The following is a 19,954-nucleotide window of genomic DNA, read 5'->3' as shown; positions in this document are numbered from 1 at the left end:
ACCCTACCGGCACCTTTCCATACTGTAATACCGGCGCTCAAAGTAGTTCAACAGTTCTCCGTTCAATTTTAGTGTTAAAGAGAAATCTTGTAACGAAAAAGACGGTAATGTATATCTTATATTACTCTTATAAAAATCTAGTAATATTAGTAAGTTATTCTGATCAATATAAAGATTTTATACCTGTCTATTTACAAATAAGAAGTCTTATTCAAGGTAAAGAATTTAACAAAGGAACAAAATCTGAACGCTAGTGATCCCTAGCATAATAATCTAGTCTGTTTTTTAGAACTCTGCCTTCTCACACAGCACGCAATATAATAACTAGCTTTTTAAAGAAAAGAATCTTTTTCTCCTTTAAAATATATTTAATGTATCTACGTATCTATAAGAGACACGTCATAACTGGCACCTTCTGCAGAATCACATACTCCTATTTGCTACATTTTTAGTTGCGAATGTTTCTTATTGGTTACCGAAGCAAGTGATAAAATAAGCGGGGATTCGGTCAAACTTATCATTTTTACGGAAGACTACAGATTCTCACATTTGGTAAGCAACTATTTGCAATAAGTACGACAAAGAATAGGGGACACCTCCGTTTCAATGGTCTCATATTTTTCTATATCAAACCAGGAAGAATTGGTTGGAAAACAATAAATGACGTCAAAAGAAGTCGCGTGATCATTCTCGAGGCTACGGACTGGCCAGAAGTATCTCATATAACAGTGGTGTTTGTCAAAAATCCAATATATATCTATGATTCGTTTTCATCTTAAAATAAATATCGTTCTTTCAGCGTATCAATTCTTTTTCAAAAAGATACGTCTTATGTATAAAACGAGAGTATTTTTTAACACAGTGAAACGTCATTTGATATTCGTTTTATAAAAGAAAACGGAGCCACACGATGAGAGTTACTGCTGACAAGATTTCCCCGCATCACGATCTGTACGTAATAATAATCGCTGTAAGATTCAAGGGATATGCATTGCGTTGCGCGGTGCGTACTAAAGTCTGGACTTCTCCGGTGAACAGTAGATGCGCATAGTTCTCCTGAAGAAGAGTCTTCTCTCTCTCTCTCTCTCTCTACCTCTCTCCCACATTGGTGAGATAGCTCGCGATCGCGACTCCCTGTTGCAGCACTTTCGTTAAATCTCACCGTTTCAGTAGTTCTGCGATAATAAATATATCACATTATATACTAAATTTAACGTACAATGACATTCTGTAAATATGAATTATAGGATGAGGCCGCAGTGACAGTGAACTTAACACGACGAACTTCTAATGCGTGTTTAATAAGTGACACATACGTGGAGTGTTTTGGTTTAGTGAAATTGAGATTTCAGTGTTCCTTTTCTAAATAAATAGAAATTACTGAAACATCTGTACGAGTCTACTGAGGCTAAAAGAAGATCTACATGGTGTCGTAGGATGACTGATCCAAAAATCAAAATGCATTACACACCACCGAGCTCGGACACCATTCAAACAAAGCCTTTTCCTATTCGTGGTAAGATATACTGAAAAATAATAGTTATTTCCCCCATAAATATTGAAACCTAAATATAAATAATTAAATTTAAATATTTTTAATGCTTATTTTTTGCTTTTTTAAGTAATAGAAACTGTTGTATTGAAGTTTTTTGAAGAAACAATTGAGAAGCGAGACTCATTTGATTGCAAAGTGAATCTTTTGATTAAAGTACTTGTCATTTGTTTTCGCTTTTTTTATGTTTATTATATTCTTAGAAATATTGGTTTCTCTACAAATATATGCCATTTATCACGTGGGTTACTGTTACTGTATTCTATCATTATCCTACGAGAACATAACCTGAAAAGATACTCCATGTTGAACCGCGTGAGCCGCATTCATACGAATGACACGATTACGTAGGATACATATGTATGTGACAAGAGATTGTATTAATTAACTGAAATTTATGGTAACGTGAAACTGATTGAAACCGGTATGAAGCTGTATTTGACACCATAGGAACGACTTTAATTTTGACCTTGATTGCAAAGACTCATTGCTACGATCAATCCACCTTATTTTCAGAATTTCTAGTCTACGTGTTCATACAAACATTCGATTATCAGTATTTTATTATAGAAACAAAGTATCTACTTTCAAGTGTTTCTCAAAAGTCAATGAAAATTTTACATTAGAAAATTTCTATTGTATAAATATTATTTCAATAAACTTATGAGAATAATCCCAAATAATCATAATATGAAAAACATTTATTAGAACACAAAAGAATATTTGTTATATAAACAATCAAATACCGTAAATACTGTTTCAGCGCTGGTTGTAAGAGTTCTAAAGGTAATTGATTTTTTAAGTAGATGGAAGAATCGCCGATTTGATGCGTTTCTTTATCTCATGAAAATTTGCAGAGGCATTTTTTGTGGTTATATCTTTCCTGCAATTGTACCTTGGTCTTTGCTCGATTACTAAAAATAGTTGAACGATAAAGTTAATCTGAGAATATTGGACGAAAGATGAAAAATGATGGCATTTACATGTTTGTCGAGCCATAAGGTTATTTCGTAAAGAGTGTCAGATAACAAAATGTTTACGTTTGAAAAGCTATATCGGAACCAAACACGGCTCATATCATCACAATGCGATCTAATTTTTATCTAGCGAAGATCATCGAATCGTAAAAAATGTGTTGAACTCACAACTCAATTTCCGTTATTTTGGTTACAATTCTGGTTCGATTATTCCCGTATTTTAAGCCAGTGAAAATAGGCAAGTAGTCATTAATAGCACTGACCCGAAATTGCGTAAATTTCTTTGGACAGCTAGTTGATTTCGTTCTCGTTATAAATCTAAGGCATGTTAAGAGCGTGAGTGATCTATGCAGATTCAGAGACCAGACTTCGTACGATTATGTATCTTCAATTATCAGATATTTTAACGGAACATGCGACTGAGTAATAATAACAACAAATTAATACGATAATTTTCTCGCATTTGAAGGACAGTACACTATTAATATACCAGGAAAACTAACAAAGATAAATAAAAAATATATCTATGTACATATGTATACATATGTATAAAAATATATAGATAAATAAAGCACGCATTGTGCACATATCGAACGAAATACCAGACTAATATTACTAGAAACCAACAGTTGCCATTTACTACTGAGTGAAAATTGAACGATATCGCACAGCGATAATTGCACTTGAAAAAATTAATTTCCGTTTCATGTTAGGTAGACTATCTAAATGAAACCCAATAACTGGTTGATGTGTATGTACAATGATATTTGGATACTAATCCGATAAAATTAGATTTAATCAAAAATATTTTCTTGAAAATGACCAGCATACGATAAAAAATAATTCTGAAACTTTCTTTTATGTAATATGTTTGATAATTGCAGGCGAACGAGCGAATTGTGTAAACAAGCCGCATGTGATTGCTATGGTGGGGTTGCCTGCCCGTGGTAAAACGTACATCTCAAAGAAGCTGTGTAGATACCTCAATTGGATTGGTATAAATACAAAGGTGTTCAACTTGGGAGAATACAGGCGACATGCAACCACTGCTTATCAATGCCACGAATTTTTCCGTCCTGATAATATTAAAGCAATGGCAATACGTACCCAGTGCGCGATGGACGCCCTTAAGGACGTCTGCCAATGGTTGGAGAGCGGTGACGGCGAAGTGGCTGTTTTCGACGCCACCAACTCGACCATCGAGAGACGACAACTAATCAGGGACATCGTGGTCGAGAAAATGGGCTTCAAGCTCTTCTTTGTTGAATCTGTTTGCAACGATCCTGAGATCGTTGAACAGAATATTATGGAAGTAAGGAAATTGCTCTTCTAAGTCCATTTGAAATTCGTAGTAATTCCTAAAGTATTGATCTACATAGATTCAGATGTTTTATTTTTAAATATTGTTTCAATTTCTTATCGGATAATGTATAAAATACACAGGAAATGATTTTTAATCAATTCGTAAATTAGCTTTGATTCCTTGCGACAAAGTTATTAACATTTTAATTAAGAAAGATTAACAATTAACAACATAAAACTATTTAACGTGTAGGTAAAAGTGAGTAGTCCAGATTATACGAATATGAACAAGGAGGAAGTATTGGCTGATTTCATGCTGCGAATCGAGCACTATCGAGAAAAGTATCAGCCATTGGATGAGAATCAAGAAAGCGATTTATCCTTTATGAAAATTTACAACACTGGCGAGAAAGTGCTGGTCCATAAGCACGAGGGTCACATACAAAGTAGGATAGTTTATTACCTTATGAACATCCATATAGTGCCACGTACGATCTATTTAACTAGGCACGGCGAAAGCGTGATGAACCTCGAAGGCAAGATAGGCGGAGACTCGGAGTTAAGCGTTAGAGGCTGGGAATATGCCAAAGCATTGGCTAACTACATCACTGGTCAGGATATTCAGGTACGAGCACAGGCATGGGGCAGAAAAAATCTTGGTTTTGTATTTGAGCAAACTATAACATTTTTCATAATTGTAGGGATTGCGAGTGTGGACTAGCTGGCTGAAGAGGACCATTCAAACGGCAAGCGACGTGAATGTGCCCCAAGAAAGATGGAAAGCGTTAAATGAAATTGACGCGGTAAACTGAGAAATAATTAATTACTTTCGCTTTCAATGAAAATTTATCAGATGATTTTGAATAGAATGAAAAACTATTGTTTCTTACACTTTATCGTTCAAAATTCCATTTTAAATGTTTGATTAACGTTGAACTAATAAAAGATGGCCTTCTTTTTACCCTGTAGACAGTAATTGCATTAGGGTCAATAAAACATTTACTTTATATATAATAAAAGTTATTGAATGACAAAAAAATATTTGCATATAAAATTATTTATGATAATAATTAAACCATATTTATTCACAGGGTATTTGTGAAGAAATGACTTATGAAGAAATCGCAGAAAAGTATCCGACAGATTTTGCCGCGAGAGATCAAAATAAATTCTCATATCGTTATCCGAGAGGGGAAAGTTACGAAGATCTGGTCGCGCGATTGGAACCAGTGATAATGGAATTAGAACGACAGGGTAATGTTTTGGTTGTTAGCCACCAAGCAGTTTTGCGATGTCTATTTGCTTACTTCCTAGACAAAAGTGCGGGTAAATATCTTTATTTACAAATATTTTATTTATATGGTTGATACTAGTATATAAATAATTGAGAGAAGATATCTTTATCAGAACGACTGCTTAATCAAATTAATAAAGGATGAATAAGGTGCATCCACATCGTAAATACAGAAATCATAGTTATACGACATAAACGTATGTATACTTGAACAGGGAATATTGAAGTTGTATAACTTTGGACCTTCGACGTATCGAAATGAACTGAACAAAATAGATATGTATGCAAAAAGTGAGATATCGGGAGTGACGAAATTATACGTATGGCGGAAGTCCAAGATACCCGTCGTTCTTGTTTACATAATTTTATTTCCATAAATTGCGAGTAGTTTAATCAATTTCATACGCGTCGAATACATACGTAATCTATGTTATACTTCAAACCATTATTTGATGAGTAAATAATATTTATCTTTTCTCATAACATTATTTTCTTTACTGTATTTCATGTGATTCAAAGATTCCATTCTTTTTTCACTTTACAAAATAATTTTGATCATATTTGTCTTCTTCTAGATGAATTACCATATTTACAAGTGCCACTACATACTATTATTAAATTAACGCCAGTTGCCTATGGCTGTAAGGTGGAACATATTCGATTACCAATTGACGCAGTGAATACTCATCGACCAAAACCAAAGGTAAAAATGATCACAATTGACTAATAGCAATTGTTTCTTTTTCCTTCCTTGTAAATACATCCTTATGCCGAGCAAAAACAAAAGAGAAAGAATAAGAAAAAATTGACACACTCTTATTTTGCTTACTCATAATAAAATACCTCGATTCCTTAAGTTTCTTATGTTTTAATGTTCTCAGAATGCCTGACCATTAGTGGATTGGGACTACTTCCTCGTATCTAATCTTGATTTAATGTGTCCTAAATGTCATCCAATTCTAAGCTTTGTATATTAAACAGTGCGTCGCATGTACTTTTCTGTTAGAATAGTATGGATAATAAACAATGTGAGACGTAGTATCAGGCACGTAGATGTCAATTTTAGTGTTAAATTTGTTGTCACAGTAGCCTGTATATATTTGTAATTATCGTCACCGTAAAGCACACAGAAGGATTGCATTTATGGTTCAGTTTGTTTAATAAATCGTATATTTTATGGTAAATTATTTACTCGAGTGAAACGTTGATCGTCGTAGTGAATAAGTGCTCTGGAAATAAAGTATATGTTTATATATGTTTTAACGGTACGACGTGACTATAAGAGTTATTATTAAAACCTGCTTAATTATTTATGTGCGAATTACTTTTTACATCTCTGTTCATTTAGATGGAGTAGAAATGTAGTAGCTAATGCTTAGTATATGGCTACAAACCATTGTCTAAACGATATAACGGTCGTTGTATAAACTCTTTTCAGATCCCGGGATATCTAGAGGAACAATTCCGAAGGAAAGAAACATTGCCTCGCACCTGATAACGACAACATTGTAGCACGACAGAGCTAATTCTAATCGTCGTTACGAGGTGCTGGAGACGCATTCTTTTGGCAGCTGGCTGCCTTTATACGTCCGATGCAACGTGCATCCATTTAACTCCTTATTTTAATCAAATATACACGAAATATGTCGGATATCATCCGACATTATTTCTATACGAATTACGTGATCAAAGGGTTCCTTTTTGTTCTGTCGATTTTCTAATACGTGCCGTATACTAGTGTAGCGTTAAAACGTGACAAATTTTGACTTGTGACGAAATACAGATGTTTGTATGTAATCGAAATCACGGAGAGAATCCTATGAAACTTAAATGCATATGTAACCACATACGTAAATTTGTTGTGATACTGAGTTTCCTGATATTTAAAATCCTATATCTATATTTTGAGTATTATATTTTAAAAAATGGTATCGCATTAAACATGTTTAACTTCTCGATTTGTTATATATTTCGTGTTGTTTGTAAATCGTCAATAGGAAAGAAAAGAAAATCAATCCCCGCAGGTATTTCTAACATACATAGTGGTTATATAATGACGTTTATGTATTTTATAGAAATGTTTTATTAATACTAACATATTCTGGCAATTATGAACTTATCAAGTTGCATATATTATCGATTAGGAAACAGCTGTTTTTAATCTTCTACGGAAACTATCGTGCCGAGCGAGAATCATGTTATATTTCAACAATTTATCTTTTTTACTGGTATTAGGAAATAGATTCCAAAATATTTTTGTCAAGAAGATTATGCTGTGTAGAAAATCGAAAACTTTTCGAAGTGTAATTTATTTTAAGAGAAGTGTACATATTTTTTTAATACCCTTCACGATAAGAAAAAATACATTTACTTGAAAACAATATACTCTGTTTTTTAATTTCAATCCATCTTGGCGTCTAAGATTAATATAAATGTTAAACATTTAATTGCGTCCTTATATTTTTATTGCATTATAAAAAAACGCAAAGAATATTCTTTTCTATAATAAAAGCGTGTCGAATATTTAGCGTCATGTCAGATAGCGCTAGTGTAAACTAGGTAGCACTGAAATTATCGGCAGTAATGTCACTTAGTTGATATTTTTCAATATTTTGTTTTTATGTAATGAACAGGACAACTAATCAGGATGATGGCGACAACTAACGAATTTGGCCCTGACTCTGGTGGTAGAGTTAAGGTATATTTCCTTTAAATAATATGAAAAGTTCGATGCACTTTTATGTTCCTAACCTATACATGTAGAAAACCAACAAACAAATGTAACGTAATAGTAATTAAAATAATAATTATTCGAGTATTTATGTAAAGTTGAAGAAAAATGAAAAATAATTATTTAAATTTTATTGAACCAGGGTGTTACAATAGTGAAACCAATTGTGTATGGCAATATAGCCCGTTATTTTGGTAAAAAAAGGGAAGAAGATGGACATACACATCAATGGACAGTTTATGTTAAACCATATCATAATGAAGACATGTCTACATATGTCAAAAAAGTTCATTTTAAATTACATGAAAGTTACAATAATCCAAATCGTATTATGACCAAAGCTCCCTATGAACTCAGTGAAACTGGTTGGGGAGAATTTGAAATTGTGATTAAAATTTATTTTCATGATCCTAATGAACGTCCTGTAAGTAGATGCTTCATAATTTTAAGCATATCAATTATGCAAATTTATTGAAATTATTTATATTCTAAATAGGTAACTATATATCATATATTAAAACTATTCCAAACAACACCTGAGATACAACTAGGGAAAAAGAGCTTAGTGTCTGAGTTTTATGAAGAAATAGTTTTCCAAGATCCAACAGCTTTAATGCAACATTTACTGAATTCCAGTAAACCTACAACTTTTGGTGTTTGGCGCCATAATACAGATTGTATATAGTCATTTTATTTAAATTAATGATTTTATATGCATATATGAAAATTATTTTTATTCTATTATGCAGTTGAAGCCAAAAAGGAGTCTACAATGAAAGCAATAATAGAAGCAAGAAACAAAATAAGATTGGAAGTCATAGAATTTAAGGAAAAATTAACCTTAGCAAAGGAAACAATTGCTAAATTTAAAGAAGAGATTGCTAAAATTTCTAAAGCTGGTGGAAGTTTATCTGTCGCATAATCCAAACATTTAAAGAATTTTCTAAGATTATTATGAAATAAAAGAAGTAGTTTTAGTATAACAGACAATTATAAAACAAATAAAGAATGTAAAATAAATGTACATATTGCAATTAACATCTAGGTATAAATAATAAAGTTTGCATAACATAAATGTACATTGATCTTGCAGAATGCATTAAACAACAATGCTCTATGTATATGACAGTATAAATTTTGTTTTGATCATGAATCATGATAATAATAATCTTTTTCAATCTACTACTAATAATTATTTAAGCGTAAGATAATTTTGACGAAAGAAAAAAAAAGACTATAAACTGAAAAAAAGGACATGAATAGATACTGAAAACTACAATAAAATGAATTCAAATTTTAAAAGAAACTATTATAGAACAATCGATCTCAAGGTAGCCCCGCAATTCTGATGAAACTATATAATAATTTACAAGTTCGAAGTTCGATTAACGTTGTATTATTACTAGCTCTTATAGCTGCAAATCATTGTGTATTTTACTTTATTTAACACCAAACTATATCTTCAAAAATCTTCACTAGATATAATCACCAAATTCTATGAACTAATTATTCTAATTCTATTAAATAAATGTACAATAAATGATTCTTAGTTTCATCAAATTCTAATTGCGATTACTATACTTATCAACGCATGCGCAAAAATTTCTGAACATGATACGACCTGGCATATTTTTCAGATATTATTCATATTATTAATCATTAGTTTATATAAATATAATTTCTATATGTTTCTAATATATACTATTGCATAATGATACCAACTAGAAATTCTTTAGTCTCAGCAAAATATCCTGACTTCTAAATCTTAACCTTGACATTAGTCATTTTTAAAGAAATATAAACATCATGCAAGTGATTATACAATTTTGAGAGAAGATATGATCAGTCATGATAAAAACAGAGACAGTGTCGTTACTCGCTGAAGTAATTAAGTTCGATTTAAATTAGCATCGCGCGCACAGAAACGTTTTACTGTTATATATAGGAAATGACCGCAGCGCCGAATACAAGCATCAGCAGACCGTGAGCTTTTAATACTGATTATGCATTTCTAACCGATGATATGTAGTTTAAGTTTAAGCTAACTCCAATATCATTCCTACATATGTATGTATATGCATGGTGCATGATAGTTATGCAAGAATTTTTTCGTGCTAAAACCGGCCGGTTGATTAATATCACTATTGCACATTCCTAAATATGTATTTGAAAGTTAAATTTTCACGTCTACTATAGTTTTTTTATTCCTATGCTTTTTAACGATATAAAATTTGTAACAATTGATCATGATTATTTTATATCATAATTATGAATTCGATTCCTTGGTCAGTAATGACTTAACTATTTCATTGATTTGATCAGTTTTTCATTGAGTGTTTTATTGTTTGTTTGGTTTAATGAATGTAATGTAACATTTACTTTGGTAAGAATTTTTAATACTAATAACTATTATTCTATTTAAATAGAATTATTTCTAATTTTGTAACTGGAACCTTTTTTGATGTGAATGTTAGCCATGTTGATACTGCAAGTAAAACTCCATATTAGAAATTAATTGAATTTATTTAGTGTTTATTGTAACTTAGATTAGAAAATAAAGAGCATTTTACTCACTAATAATTTACTAAAATGTGTGCACTAGTGATATAATATTACTAATATTTTCTTTGTACTTATTTGAACTGTCATAAACTTCAATTATTCATGTAATTCATTATATTAGTCATTTCGTATAATACTGCGATATAATAAAGTTTATAAAAATATCGTTATTGCATTATTTTTACATCTAGTTAAACATTCTCTCAATGGTTATTCTGTGAAATACTTTAAAACTAAGCTAAATAGCGTTATATATTACTTCCGCTGAAGTATAATTATATAAGTATATTTCGCGCGAAATTTTAAATGAATTATATTTTAATTAGCTTATTAAGGGCCAATATTTTATTCGCAGTCATCTCTTAACCAATTTACAGTATCAATTTTTGTATTTTAACATTTTAGTCAGAAAATGGAATTACAAGCATTCGTTAAATATTTATGCGTCATTATATCTTCCACCTAAACGATTTTATGAAATTAAAAAATATTGAAATATCTATAATATTATGATAAATTATTTCTCGGTCCTTAATGGGTTAATAACGGTTGATGGGTTATAGTAAGAAAACTATAATTATACTTATTAATTGTTAACTTTTATTAGTCCAGGTATAGAGTTTGCAATTGGTGCATTAGCAGCGGTAGGAGCTGGATTTTTTACGAACCCAATTGATGTGATAAAAGTACGATTGCAATTACAAGGAGAGCTAGAAGCAAGAAACACATACAAAAAAATATATAAAAACACCTTACACGCGGGTTATTTAATTGCAAAACACGAGGGTATAACTGCTTTACAAGCCGGTATCGTACCGGCCCTATATTTTCAAGTCGTACTCAATGGAATACGGTTAGGCATGTACAATACAGCAAAAAAGTACGACCTAATCACTAATGACAAAGGAGATACTGATATTTTAAAGACTATTGTACTAACTGGAACTTCTGGCTCTGTTGGAGCTGTTCTTGGTAGTCCGTTCTATATGGTAACTCTTCTTTACTACGTTGTTAATTATTTTGTATGAAAGATGATCCTTAAGTATCAATAATATCATGAGTAATCTATATTAAAATTGATATGTTAATTTATCAAGACACATCGTTACAGTATTTTAATTAACAATGAGCAATTTTATATTACATTCGTCTTTCTCATTGCAATAGGTAAAAACACAATTACAAGCGCAATCAGCACAAACCATAGCCGTTGGTTATCAGCATAATTATTTAGGAACCTGGAGTGCATTCAAATCTCTCTGGAAAGAAGGTGGGATAGTGGCTTTGTATCGCGGCTGGTATGCGAATATACCACGTGTTTTTGTAGGATCTGCAACGCAGTTAACTACTTTCGGTTTAGCTGCGGATTGGTTACGCTCATTACAAGTGAATATTTGAATAGATATCACGTTTAGAATAGTATAAATGAAAATTACAATATTTCACATTTCTTTTTAAGGTATTTACAGATCAACCAATATTTCTGACCTTTCTGGCTTCCATAATCGGTGGAAGTTGTGTAGCTCTCACTATGCAACCATTTGATGTCTTAGCAACAAGGCTCTACAATCAACGTGAGTGTAATTTAATAAAAATATTTCGAAAGTAACTTTTGCTGATAGACTTGTAGGACTGATAATTTTATGATTAAACATAGAGACGGACGTAAGCGGAAAAGGTACGTTGTATAACGGACTATTGGACGCGATCATTAAAATATTACGAACAGAAGGACTCTCTGGTTTATATAAAGGAATTTTTCCAACGTGGATGAGAATAGCACCGCACACAGTGCTTTGTTTAGTATTTTATGAAAAATTAGACGAATTATATAACATATTACAAAATTAACAATTGCTTAAATTTGTAAAATATGTAGCAAAGAATTTTATAATTTTTAAACTATTGTATTAAGTATGCTATAGAATGAAAAAATAAAATTTCTTACATGGGCAGTGAAATGCTTTATACTTGAATAACAATTACATATTTAAAAACATTGGTTTGTTTACCGGAAACTTAGTGTCAATGTGATCTAACTGTAATTTTCGTTAACAAATGTATAATCTAACAATTTATCTTTTTATGTATTCGAAAATAATTAAATGATGTATTATATTAATAAATCGAATATTTCAAAATTTGTAATTATTTAGATACAGATGTTTAGATAAATGTAGTATTAACAAAATAAAAAATAAAAGTATAATAAATTTCTTATCTAAATCGTAAAAAAATAACCCTTATTAATTAAATATTTACATAAACCTTACAACGAAAAAATTGTAAACCTATCTATTCACTAGACCATATAAAGTACCAGTTTTTAAATTTAAGTATGACGGATGGAATTTGGTCTAGAGTTAAATCCTTGACTTATTAATGCTGCTATGTCCATCGTATTCTTTCCTCTAGTCTCAGGTAAGTATATCCTATATAGAATAATATTATATTATTACAGGATATATCATAAGTAATTACAAATGATTGTATCATTTTTAAATTTGATTTTTTACTACATACCTAACAATTTGTCCTAACAATAAAAGAAATACGGCAAATATTAAAAAAGTATATGGTCCCATAATACTTTCTATTGTTGGGAACGTCATGCCTACTATAAAATTTCCACCCCAATTAAAAACACTACCAAGTGCCATAGCTGTTGGTCTAGGACCAACGTCGAATAATTCAGATCCAATGAAGTATGGTATTGGTCCAAGACCAATTCCATAAAATATCACATAAGCCAGAACGGCTATTGTACATATTATTGGCATATGTGATGACAAATGCTGTAAAAACACAAATGATTATTTTACAAGCTAAACTTTCAACTTTTAATATAAATTATTCTATTCAAAATAATTTTACTTACAATAAATAAAATGGAAATACATAAAACTATCAAACATCCTAAGCACAAATATATACTAGTAAGTAGAACACCTCTCCTATTCAAAGTTGACATCACTGGTACTGAAGCAAGAGCCATACCAATGTTAGCCACGCCAGTACCAAGAGTAGCATATTGTGCTCCAGTAATGCCAAGTCCAGCATTGATAAATATAGAGTTAGAATAGTAAAATACAACGTTTATACCACTCATCTGTTGACCGAATTGTATTATACAAACTAAAAATACAGGAAGCTTTAGATTTGGATCTTTAAAAATGCGCTTGATAGTCCAAGGTTCGGCTGTTGTTTTTGTTTCTATTTCTTGCTGTAGACTAGAAATTTCCACTTCTAGTAACATTATATCCATTTTACGTATTCTACTGAGTTCTGAAATATTAAAATAGTCATGAATGTTATTGTGAATATACCAATTACTAAAACACTAGTGTTTTTACTAACCATCCAAAGCTTTCTGCTTCTGTTCCCTGATTATATATAGATATTTAGGACTTTCTGGTAAAATAATGCTTGTAAAAACCAAGGCATATATACATAATGGAACAAATGCTCCTAGCATATAATGCCAAGAATTTTCAGTTCCTAGAACTGTATCAAGCCCTGCAATTTGCCCTAAAAATACTCCACATGTAATTCCTAGTTGACATATTACTCCAACTGCACCTCTTAACCTAAGTGGTGCAATTTCTGACATGTACATTGGTACTATGCTTGTCGCGAAACCTCCAGATAGTCCTGGAAAGAAATAAAATTTTCATGTAACAAATAATTTCACATTTTTTAATTTGGTATCTTAAAACTTACCAACAACTAATCTGCCTGCTAACAAAATTTCAATTGAATTTAATTTGCGTATTAGAAAAAACATTGCAGCTCCTATAATGCCAAATATGTTTCCAACAAACAGCGCTCCTTTTCTCCCATATCTATCCGCTACCCAGCTTGAGAGAAATGAACCAGCTGCCCCTCCAATGAGAAAAATTGAGACAACACTAGACCAAACTATTTTCAGGCCATTTTCGGATACATCTATACCATATCTTTCTCTAATACTTTCATTACAAAATGCACCCACCAGCTACAATTAACATAAATATATTTAATAAATAAATATACTTACAAGTTTCTATAAAACACAAGGTGATACACTCACATGAGCTGCATTATTTAGTACTCCTATATTAAATCCTGCTGGTACAGCTGAACCTAAGCAGCAGGTAACAGCTGCTAAAGTTAATGTGATGGTCCATCCTCCTGGTATCTAAGAAAAATAAATATTGTCTTGTTTGCTTTTAAAGTGCAAAGTAGAAAGTATTACATATTCATAGATATTTCACTTGTAACTTGAAGTTCATTTTTTAATGTAAAACAAAATAGCAATTCCTATGTGTCCTGTTCATTAGAAATTAAAGAAAATGCAAATTACAAAACAGTGTGATCATGTTAATGTCACTGGTGATTTATTCATAGTTGTATCACATTAATATGTGAATGTAATAAAATAATGAAATTTAAACGAAAATACAAAAAAATGGTATGTAATGATAACAACACATAGCCAAAAATATATTTGTGAAACATAAAAATCCGTGAAATACCAGCAACACATATTAAGGCACTTTAGCATGTACCACAGGATATGTGATGGTGCAGCACAATAAATCATATGATATAATTTATGTGATCAACATTATGAGTAATACAATATAAGATACACTGGTAAGTTTGCATTTCTCTTAAAAGAAGGAAAATAAAAAATATATATATAAAACCAGAAAACCATACCACTGAAACAATTAAGCATCATAAGCAATAATGTGTTGCACCTTGGGAGACCAATCAGTGATATAATGGAAAAGCCTGGATGGAATGATGGAATAAAACTCAATAAAACCACACATCACTGGCAAACCTGGAAACTATGTAGACAACCAACCATGCATTACTAAAACTTTATAAAAAGTAGATCTAGATCTAGTCTCAGTTTTTCAAGTACACAAATGTGTATATACAAAAATATCTCTTATAGAGAATCTTTTGATGGAGAAATATCAAGAATGGAATTAATAATCAAATGTGGACTTAAAAAATGGATCACAAAATATGAATAGATTGCTTGTAAATTATTTTTATATAACATTCTACTTTCTCACTTTTGAATGATTTTCATGTCATTAATTTTTACATAGTGGCTGTTATAAAATTAATAAACTGAATACTTATGAAATATTATTATTATGAAATCATATTAAATGAAACAATATCAAAAGGAAGAAAAAACAAATTCAAATGAGGTATATGATAACAGAAAACAATTTGACCTTTAAATAAAAGTAAATTTCTGCTTATGTCTTTTAATGATAAAGCAATGATAATTGAAGTAATATGTAGATTGATTCCAACACATAATTGAGAAAGGTGCTTGTATATGTTGTTCTTTATTTTTTACACACTTTCATATCATTCGTACTTAAGTTAAACAAGGGAGCTATATACAAGGATAACATACATAGAACTCAAGTGTTTTAACAAATATTATGAAATGCTCGAGTCTCACATGTTCATTACACTATCTGTGATTGAGATCTTAAATAATCTGCTTCATCAATATATAAATTAAAGATATAGCTTGAAATTCATCGATACATACAAAATCGTTAAACGATGCATGCTTCTATTTCGAATTTCATTTAATAAATTATACTTACTGATCTTTCGTTTAGATTATCCGAATTAGATGGACGATTAGATCGGTCAGGGTCCGTGAGTACTGCGGCATGACTATCTATAATTAGTTATTATATTTATCTATGATTAGTTATTATTTTTATCATGTTAAAGTAAAGTTAAATATACTTTCACTATGAACATGCTACGTTAATGAATAAACGATCAATCTAAATAAATCTAGAAACATAAATAGAAACATAAATTTAAGTAAATACCTTGCTGTCTAAAGCAAAAATTTTGTAGAAATATTTTATGAAGAGAATAGGTAATGAAATTAGAGCAATTATTGAAAAACTTCGAAAAATATTACCTAACCCTAACGCCATACTTTGTATAACACGTGTCACTGTGTCACTGTGTGACTTCACACGATGTTAAAATGGCAAATAACACTAGAAACTTAAAAATGGATTGACAACACGGAACTTTGGCTTCGACTTTGTATACATATGTATCAATATGTACGTATATGCTATTGTTTATAAAAACAAAATGTAGAAATTTTTTATTTTACTTAAGCAATTATTGGTGAGAATGTATACATTTTTTAAGGTAGATGCATCAACCTTAGAGCGGTAGAACAATGTTCAGAAAATGTATGAAATACGCAAATGTGCATTTTCAGATGTTTATATTGAATCAGCTTATCCTTGAAAAGTATTACGTAGCTGGTAAATGCGCATTCTACAATCCCACGAATATTAAATAAACTATTGATTTGAAATAATTATTTAATATATAAAGTTCATGAAAGTATTTGAACACTTATAGAAATCTTTTATGAATATATTATGTATGTTATACGAAACATTTTGACATTTTATCAGTATTACAATGAAATATGATTATCATAATTACATTGGTAAACTATTCAGACAGTAGTTATTAATACTGTATACTAAATAAAGAGAGTTTTATTTTATATTGATGAATATGATGATGATGGCCTTGAATAAGAGTTGGTTTACAAATTTTATAAACTTTTCAATATTGGACATAACATATTACTACAAATATCTACAGTTATTGTGCTGTATACTAATTTTTTATTAAGTATGTTTGTTTGCGGTAAATATCTTATAATTTCTATATACATTTTCCGATTGGTTTTAAATTGTACCAATATAATTGTGGTAATCATGTCTCGTTATAATCTTAATGAAATTTCAAAATGTTTTATATGTATACGTAGAAAATTTCTTCTGAATATTAGGTGTTCGGAAAATTCGTAGTGTAAGAAAAATTTTACTAAAATTAGACTTTTTACCATCTGTATTTTCAAGAATCTTTCTTTCAAAGATAGTTCGCCTTTTTCGGCAACGAATATCCTTTCAATACAGGCTTCTAGAGTATTTTATTTCTTGTCTATGTCTTTTGACAAACTTTCATGAACCATTGTATACATATATATACGTTGCAAATATAATTCGCTTTATATTATTTAATAACAATTGAGTTCCAATATTTGCGTAGAATAAAGTCAATCGATTTATCTGCGATGATATTCAATTATAAATATAATTCTTCCTAAATATTCTTCAGAAATAATCAATTTCTTTAAATAATATCCGATCAATCCATAAGTTGTAGATCGTACGATTTGAACGAATGATCATCGATTCTTCTATGACACGATCCTTATTCACGATAAATATGAATAGTACGAAGCGCGGTTTGTGTTTTCTATTTTTAAAAGAGGAATGTCGTCCTTCCTGAAAGTTTGCTTTCTGGATGAAGATATTATTTACTTAATTGCATCATACAAAGAAGGCGGAATTACAAATGTAAATATTGAATTGAGAGATGGTCGACGATATTCAAGCACGTGCATACATTATCTCACATGAAAAGATCCAATGTCAACGAATGAAATGTATTAAATGCAAAACCGTGACTAAAATGTGTTTCAGTATTACATGTACTCATACGCTAGAATTTACAATTTGTTTTTCAGTAACAGAATTTCACGAATTTGTAAAATAAGAAAAAAGTGTCGACTAAATTTTTGGAATGTACTTTTACTCCGTCTTGTAATTAATACATATTAAATATTATCAAATTTCAAGATGATGACGCTCGATATTTTAAGTAGACTTTCGCTATCGAATTTAGCATAAATAATTTGTTATTACTAGACTGCGGATGATTATGCATTGATAGGCTTAAAGCTACAAAAAGGTATACGTATAAAATGTACGTGGTATAATGTTTGCTATCATATTTAGTGAAAGAAAGAAATTTCCATTTCAATTCAATTCCTTTCATTAGGTTTGTAAAAATACGAATATGCATGAACATCTTTAGTTTAGTGATTATACATTGTTGCTACATGCAGATACTTTCACACCACTTCATCACTATTTAATTTCAGACATATATTAATTTCAATCGGACAATGGACTGAAAACTAAACCAAAATGTCCAACGCGTAACTAATAAGAATGAATAATTCATCATTACGATGCATGCAAGATTTCAATAAATGATTTTAAATTAACCAACGTTTTATGTTTTTAATGATAAATGATTCATTACCTGGTGATGAATGATGATGAATAGAGAATAAATAAATAAAATAAATAAATATAATTCATTAGCTTTTACATACCTCTATAATCAAGCATGTCTCCCACTTCGGAATCACAACGCATATATGATGAACTGCGTAAAGAAAAACAATTCTTAAAATAACATGTCACATCTTGCATATTCAAATAATTTAAGAAATAGACCACAGACCGTTCAGAATCGAATACCATCGCTGCATTAGTAGCTTTCTACACGTTTTTGTCTAAATCTATTTAGTATCTATGTACGTTTCAATGGTTTCCGTTTCACCTTTTTATAGGTTTAGTAAGTGTCGCGTCGATAACACTCAATTATCGAAATTTATCAATCGATTTCGCTAATCGAATTCTCGATAATTTAAATAAGTTTTCGATCATCAACAGATATTAACGAGTGTCTTTTCTCATTTGAAACAAAACAAGTTGGAAGTTCCTAATTCGTAAAGTAAACGTTTTTGTTTTTCTTTCATTAACGTGATAACGACCAGAATACATACTTCTCAAATTACTCGCCGATCGCTGCTTGTGCAGAAGCAATGTCACTCTACTTTCTCGGTAATAATGGCATTTTTACACGTTTATAATTTATTTTTACAGAAAATTTTCATTTATTCCTATTTCAATATTTTTGTCAATTACGTATTTTCAATGCCACGATGACATCGCAATGTTTAACTACACCCATCAACGATTAAATTATAATATTTTGTACCAAAGAAATTAAAATGAAAGATACATGAGAAGGTAATTAATACAAGATAAAAAGAAAATTCCCGAAAAAACATTCTTACTTTACAAAAAAGAAATCTCTGAAATTCATCAAAATACATTGTTGTATGTCTATAAAGTTTCTATGAAAAGCTTCAACTAAATTAGTCATTTTGATCATTCTAGTAATTCTAGTATTAAGTTGTAGATAATTTCATATGTGATTGCATATAATGTAGAGGCATAATGTACATAGTTTAAATGACTTACTAACCTTTCCTTGCAGTAAAGTTTTTTCGATGAACTCGAGTCCTAGTATGCACGACTGTTTGTCTACTTCGTTACACTGTTCACGGGGGACTAGCTCAAATGCTGTAAATGATTTCCGAAGTGGGAATCCCCACCATTTTTCTATCCTCTCTTACCGAGTTTATGTTACGTATTTCTTATTTATTCATGTAATTAATTCCAGTCTTGAACAATCGATCCCGTGAAAACTTCTGCGAGAAAAACTTCACTTTCAACGAGCTCAACAATATTTTAATTTTAATTTGTAATCGTTTGAAAATTTTGCGTTAATTGGCAAATCTCAATAACCTAAGTGATATAGTAAAA

The 19,954-nt window shown here is 30.5% G+C and overlaps 4 protein-coding genes and 1 long non-coding RNA gene across 17 annotated transcripts; 3 read left to right on the top strand and 2 right to left on the bottom strand.

Moving 5' to 3' along the window:
* Positions 1-6: 6 nt before the first annotated feature.
* LOC126917632 (6-phosphofructo-2-kinase/fructose-2,6-bisphosphatase 1) lies at positions 7-7,506 on the top strand. 9 transcript variants are annotated; one of them, XM_050724727.1, is made up of 9 exons: positions 400-552; positions 637-731; positions 1,248-1,516; positions 3,414-3,841; positions 4,085-4,456; positions 4,533-4,634; positions 4,923-5,157; positions 5,701-5,828; positions 6,564-7,506. In XM_050724727.1, exons 3-9 carry the CDS (start codon positions 1,438-1,440, stop codon positions 6,618-6,620), a joined length of 1,401 nt encoding a protein of 466 aa, XP_050580684.1. In that variant the 5' UTR covers positions 400-552; positions 637-731; positions 1,248-1,437; the 3' UTR covers positions 6,621-7,506. The 9 variants fall into 9 exon arrangements, 7 of the variants coding, with proteins under 7 accessions (XP_050580687.1, XP_050580684.1, XP_050580685.1 ...); XM_050724730.1 differs by lacking the exons at positions 400-552; positions 637-731 and adding an exon at positions 7-104; XM_050724728.1 differs by lacking the exon at positions 637-731 and having other exon boundaries at positions 413-552.
* LOC126917641 (uncharacterized) lies at positions 5,165-6,104 on the bottom strand. The gene is made up of 2 exons (XR_007711018.1): positions 5,969-6,104; positions 5,165-5,889 (listed from the first exon to the last, which is right to left on the bottom strand). It is a non-coding gene; the product is annotated as an uncharacterized LOC126917641 (long non-coding RNA).
* Positions 7,507-7,640: 134 nt separating the features above from the next.
* Positions 7,641-9,024, top strand: LOC126917636 (YEATS domain-containing protein 4). Its single transcript, XM_050724738.1, has 4 exons — positions 7,641-7,823; positions 7,999-8,280; positions 8,353-8,533; positions 8,606-9,024. The coding sequence occupies exons 1-4, from the start codon at positions 7,773-7,775 to the stop codon at positions 8,776-8,778; spliced, it is 687 nt and encodes a 228-aa protein (XP_050580695.1). The 5' UTR covers positions 7,641-7,772; the 3' UTR covers positions 8,779-9,024.
* Positions 9,025-9,146: 122 nt separating this feature from the next.
* LOC126917635 (solute carrier family 25 member 35-like) lies at positions 9,147-12,373 on the top strand. 2 transcript variants are annotated; one of them, XM_050724736.1, is made up of 5 exons: positions 9,147-9,839; positions 11,026-11,407; positions 11,586-11,804; positions 11,878-11,992; positions 12,076-12,373. In XM_050724736.1, the coding sequence occupies exons 1-5, from the start codon at positions 9,805-9,807 to the stop codon at positions 12,267-12,269; spliced, it is 945 nt and encodes a 314-aa protein (XP_050580693.1). In that variant the 5' UTR covers positions 9,147-9,804; the 3' UTR covers positions 12,270-12,373. The 2 variants fall into 2 exon arrangements, with proteins under 2 accessions (XP_050580693.1, XP_050580694.1); XM_050724737.1 differs by lacking the exon at positions 9,147-9,839 and adding an exon at positions 9,930-10,141.
* Positions 12,374-12,549: 176 nt separating this feature from the next.
* Positions 12,550-19,753, bottom strand: LOC126917630 (solute carrier family 2, facilitated glucose transporter member 3-like). Of its 4 annotated transcripts, none has more exons than XM_050724720.1 (9): positions 19,614-19,753; positions 18,673-18,725; positions 16,043-16,119; positions 14,488-14,595; positions 14,139-14,412; positions 13,776-14,069; positions 13,297-13,703; positions 12,942-13,213; positions 12,550-12,850 (listed from the first exon to the last, which is right to left on the bottom strand). In XM_050724720.1, the coding sequence occupies exons 2-9, from the start codon at positions 18,713-18,715 to the stop codon at positions 12,751-12,753; spliced, it is 1,575 nt and encodes a 524-aa protein (XP_050580677.1). In that variant the 5' UTR covers positions 18,716-18,725; positions 19,614-19,753; the 3' UTR covers positions 12,550-12,750. The 4 variants fall into 4 exon arrangements, with proteins under 4 accessions (XP_050580677.1, XP_050580676.1, XP_050580680.1 ...); XM_050724719.1 differs by lacking the exon at positions 19,614-19,753 and adding an exon at positions 18,804-18,943; XM_050724723.1 differs by lacking the exons at positions 16,043-16,119; positions 19,614-19,753 and adding an exon at positions 18,804-18,944.
* Positions 19,754-19,954: the final 201 nt, after the last annotated feature.

The sequence above is a fragment of the Bombus affinis genome, chromosome 6 (assembly GCF_024516045.1).
Source record: "Bombus affinis isolate iyBomAffi1 chromosome 6, iyBomAffi1.2, whole genome shotgun sequence".
Classification (NCBI taxonomy): Eukaryota; Metazoa; Arthropoda; class Insecta; order Hymenoptera; family Apidae; genus Bombus; species Bombus affinis.
This window is presented reverse-complemented; position numbering and strand designations above follow the sequence as displayed.